At 31.9% G+C, this 5,570-nt stretch overlaps 1 protein-coding gene across 1 annotated transcript; it reads left to right on the top strand.

Moving 5' to 3' along the window:
* Nucleotides 1-2,575: 2,575 nt before the first annotated feature.
* Nucleotides 2,576-5,357, top strand: LOC112797975 (zinc finger protein CONSTANS-LIKE 2). The gene is made up of 2 exons (XM_025841106.3): nucleotides 2,576-3,920; nucleotides 4,682-5,357. The coding sequence occupies exons 1-2, from the start codon at nucleotides 3,075-3,077 to the stop codon at nucleotides 5,042-5,044; spliced, it is 1,209 nt and encodes a 402-aa protein (XP_025696891.1). The 5' UTR covers nucleotides 2,576-3,074; the 3' UTR covers nucleotides 5,045-5,357.
* The last annotated feature ends 213 nt before the right edge of the window (nucleotides 5,358-5,570 follow it).

Genomic DNA, 5,570 nt, shown 5'->3' with positions numbered 1-5,570 from the left:
GGTGTGGTTTAAATTTAAAAACTTTGGATGTTATTACTTATTATTAAGCCCCTGAATAATAAATGATGATTCCAGCAAATTTCAGATGCTTTCAAGAACAAAATTATTTTCTCATTTAAGACATGGAATTAATTTGATAAAAAAAAATATTATATATTACAAATTAAGGATGTTTGCAATGGAATTTAATTCGGTTCTGGTAAAAAAAAAAAATGCATCCAATCCAATCGTAAAAAATTTAATTGAATTGGTTTTTGTTTTATTTTTTTCAGAGTCCACCAAACTAATAATAAAATCAAATTTAATTAGATTGATTTACTTCGATTTTTTTATATCATATCTATTTATAATTGTTTATGTTAATTATTTTACTATTTTATAATATACAAACAAATAATTAGTTATTTGTATAAAATTCCTTTAGTACTTAGAATTATTATGATTGGTGCATAATCTAGTTAAGTTCCTAATTTCCTATGACTTAAGAAAGCTTGCATGCGCATTGGTCCCAGCTATATAAATAAATATAGTCAGTATTTGAGAACTTTCCTATTCAAATCATTAAAATGATGAACACAATAATATTAATCATAGAATGTCACATCTTTTAGACCTAAATAAAATGTTATCTTACCCCGTAATATTCAAGATCATTAATACGTTATAGCCTCACTACTAGACATGTATGTGTATGAGTGTATCTATTCTTATTACATTCTGTGGAAATTAAATAATTAATTATTTAATTTTCTCTAAAGATTGTTGCCCCACCAAACTTACTTGATGTTTACATAGTGAATAGATGCATACCTCAAAAATAATGTGCTCCACACTATTTAACAGTTCCACAAAAATTTTGGTAGCTATGTACGTTCCTATTTGAATTCCTTTAGTGGGTCTGCATCATAATTTAATTCCTCTCATAAATTAAATTAATCTATAGTAGCATATATAGTAGTGTGGTGACAGAAAAATAGAACATACATTTTTCATTGTCCCTTTTATATGTATATATATATATGGTAACCTACTAATATAACCTAAATACACATACCTACATATATATGTACACACTTACCTTATTATTGCACTGTGCTTATTGCAATTATTAGACCAACTTCCAACCCTGAACTACTGCATGCACCCGATGCTTTTCAAAGCTGTTTATATTTGACTAACTTTTACACATTGTATTGATGCCTTCTTCACATTGGAGTTCTTTTTTTCTTTATAATGTCACCACTAGTACTATGCTATGTCATTTTATAAAACGTGTTAATTATTTGTAATTTAATAAGCTAAAGTAGATATATACTTCTAGAATTGACATATTAGCTAATAAGATTATTAGTAATTTATAATATTATTGGAAAAAAAATTATTACTTTATAAAATTACTAGTATGATAATTTGGATGCTTGACAAGATAGATAATGATTGTAGATTCCTAGTGAATGATAATTTGGATTACTTTAGAAAACAACGAACTCAAGAAGCTAAGATAATGTTGTGGGCTCAGACAATTTAATAAAAATATTACCATTATGTAATAAAAATGTCGGTCATGGCAGAATAAGTGGTATTTATATATGAATTTATATCACATTAGGCCATGAATGTGATCTAAAAGAAAGTTGTATGTAGTATATGAAAACTGATTTCACACATTGTAAATTAAATAGTTAATGCATGGTAATACATGATACATTGATACACTGGCATCACCATTATTCTTTCGGAAAATTTTAAGTGTTCCTGAAATACTAGTGTTCTAATAGTTTTAGTTATTAATGTTAATTATAAAATACATATATAATATATATTAATTAAAATGAACAATTAAAATTACTAGTCCAAAAATATTCAAAAGTTTTTCTATTCTTTTTCTGAAATATAAAATAGAAAAACAGTGTTTCCACATAAAATACCCAAACAAAATAGAAAGTGAATTGTAAAAATCACTTGTGTTATTATAGGTTTGCTGACAAACTAGTTCCCTCTCATAATTAAAATTAAAAACTGAAAGCCAAAAAGAAAAGTAGTTAATAAAGTTTTATGCATTAAAAAAATGAAACCTAGTATTCAAACCCTTCTTTAAACCCACTTGGTGGAGCAAATGAGCCACTAGTAGAGCAAGCCAATAACAAATAATTAAGCTACAAAGGTAGGGATAAGATATTCTATACTTTATGTCCTTCAATATAACCTAATAATCATATAATTAGAATTAGCAAGATATATATCTCGAACTCTTTTAACGTTTTATAAAATCATACTTAAATATCACCAACTAAAATATATGTATTTTGATAATTAAAAATTTAGAATCGAAATTAATCTTTTATTAAATTTTAGACTATTTTTTTGGTCTAATTTCCTTAATAAACTAAAAATTAATTATTTTTATTAGTGAATAATATATAATTATATTAGTTGTCTTAAGAAAATTCTTTTACACTTAAATATAATATATAAAATCTAAAAATTCTATTTATTAAAATTTTATGTTCTCTTAAATAAAATTTTCTCTATTAATTCAGAACTACAATCTAAAACTTAATCCTTAAAAAACTACTGATTAAGAAACCCAAACTTTCATTTTCATCCATGTTTATGTTCCAACCTAAAAGATTAGATCATGAATTTAGGTACACACTCTCTCCTTTGGCTTCTTTACCAAAGATTTGGAGAAGAAGGATATGGTCCCACATCCCACAACCAAATACACACACAAACACAAACTCAATACTCAACTCAAAGCCACATCCACCCCACAAACCCAACACACAGATAATCTCAAAACCTTCCCACACCACTAACTTTCCGCCACGTGTCACCCCTTAGATTCTCTCCCCCACACAACAAAACCAACCCCTCCAACACCAACAACAACTTCAAATCACTACAACTCTACATTAACATATAAACTCACTTCACAATTCACATGCTTTGTTCTTGTTTCCATTAGTAATAGAAATAAACTACTAGTAGCTTCTTCACTTCACTTCACCATTCCTCACTTTCCTCGGAATCCACAAAACAAAACATTCACACACAAAAAAAAACTCCCGCAAATGTTGGACGAAGATACCAACGCCAACACCACCTCCTGGGCGCCGCGCGTGTGCGACACCTGCCGCTCTGCCCCATGTGCGGTCTTCTGCCGCGCTGACTCCGCGTATCTGTGCGCGTCATGCGACGCGCGCGTGCACGCGGCCAACACCTTGGCCTCGCGCCACGAGCGCGTGTGGGTATGCGAGGCCTGCGAACGCGCCCCGGCAGCGTTCCTTTGTAAGGCGGATGCAGCGTCGCTCTGTTCTTCCTGCGACGCTGACATCCACTCGGCTAACCCTCTGGCGAGTCGTCACCAGAGGGTGCCAATTGGACCTATGTACGGCCCACCATCCGTCCCAGTTACTGGGACGAATGGTGAGTTCGTTGGGATGGTTGAAGACGAAGAAGATGAAGATGATGACGAAGAAGAAGCTGCTTCTTGGTTGTTGTTGAACAACACCAACACCACGGCCGCCGTCACGGCCGGCACCAACAACAACCATAATAACAGTAACAGCAGCAACAACAACCAGAATCACCATCATCACCAACAACAGAGTAATAATAATGGTTTCTTGTTTGGTGGTGAGGTTGACGAGTATTTGGACCTTGTGGATTGTAATTCTTGTGGTGATGACGATAACAATCATCATCACAGCAACAATAACAATAACCACTTTGCGGTTGATGGTGTTGATCATCGTTATGGTTATCAGCAGCAGTATGGTGGAGGTGGCGGTGGTCAGAAGAGCTATGGTGGTGGCGGCGGCGGAGATAGTGTGGTGCCGGTTCAGCATTTTCAACTTGGTTTGGAGTTTGAGCCTTCCAAAGCTGGCTACAATTACAATGCTTCTATTAGTCAAAGTGTAAGTCTATATATTTAATTTTTCATTCTTTGAATGGATGATTTAAATTTACAAAAATAATTTATTTTTCACTCCACTAATTCACCATGTTGTTACATAATTTAGAAGTTAATATTAATTTTTCGTATATATTTTTTTAAAAAATTGTTTCTAAATTCTAATGCTGTATTGCTTGTTTTTGGCATGGTTTTATGATTTTATCTCTTTATCTGCATAATAATCTGTGTATGTATTTCCTTTGCTATTAACTAATTGTAATAACTATCCTGATTAATTGGTGCTTGCTTAATCTTATTCAGAAAAAAAAAATGGTGCCTCTTTTACCCTTTCCTCTTTCAAACTACCAAAGTTCCCTTCAGTGTTTATAGTACTTAAAATGACTTATTTAAGCCACCACCTAATCTTGAATCTCATTATATTCTGTCAAAACTTTAAGCAAATAATTCTCTCTATTTAGTACTATATATATATATTCAGAAGTTTATGTTGCATATACTGTGTCCTTTCACCAATTGCATGCTCTAACCAATGATTGCATATGTAAAAGTTTTACTTCTTTGTCAAGAAATTCCCTCCTTTTTTTCAATTGTTCCATTATTAGTTGTGTGTTTACCTAGAATTTGCAGTGACAATGAACCTAAGAATCAAATTTGAATTTCATTTTGTATTCAAATGATAAAGATATTAATTAATGTCTAGTTTAGTAGACATTGAAAAATAAATGAACAAGTTTTGCTAAACAATTTTGTATTGGCAATCAGGTATCAGTTTCATCAATGGAAGTTGGAGTAGTGCCAGAATCATCAATCAGCAATGGATCAATTTGCCATTCAAGACCACCAAAGGGAACAATTGACCTATTTTCAGGACCTACCCCAATGCAAATGAGTTCACATCTCACTCCAATGGACAGAGAAGCCAGAGTCCTAAGGTATAGAGAGAAGAAGAAGACAAGAAAATTCGAGAAGACCATAAGGTATGCATCAAGAAAGGCCTATGCAGAGACTCGGCCGCGAATCAAAGGTCGATTCGCCAAGAGAACAGATGTTGAAGCTGAAGTTGATCAGATGTTCTCCACACCATTGATTACAGAAGTTGGTTATGGCATTGTTCCTTCATTCTGAAGAAAGCCAGAGCAGAAGCCAGAGAAGCAAGTGATGAAGATGTTTCATATTTATGTTGCTATGTTACTAAGTTTTCTAGATTGGTATTATTTTTTATATGATCTTCTAATCTTCTATATACATATGCTTTTATTTATTTCTTGATTTTATTGCATTTGAATGATGACTCTGCTATTATTATTTGTAAATATAGTTCCTAATATTAAGTTTATTACATTTTGTATCAAGATGTAATTTCTGTATTCTATTCATGGCTTTGTGTTGTTGGTGTTACTATCTATAATAATACCATAAATCCAATTAATTACTGAAATTTCTATTTATGAATTCATGGCTGTGATTGTTCAAAGGAATCCATTTCTCTTCTAAATAAGTACATACCTGAGATTTCTTATGAGAAGTTATGCTAAAAAACATGGACATGCATTATCTCATTAAATTGGTGATGAGAATTAGCACATGCAAAATGGAAATACTTTTTACTAGGACAAATTTAACTATATTATGTCCCTAATGTTGATTAGAA

Source organism: Arachis hypogaea, chromosome 4, assembly GCF_003086295.3.
Source record: "Arachis hypogaea cultivar Tifrunner chromosome 4, arahy.Tifrunner.gnm2.J5K5, whole genome shotgun sequence".
NCBI lineage: Eukaryota > Viridiplantae > Streptophyta > Magnoliopsida > Fabales > Fabaceae > Arachis > Arachis hypogaea.
This window is presented reverse-complemented; position numbering and strand designations above follow the sequence as displayed.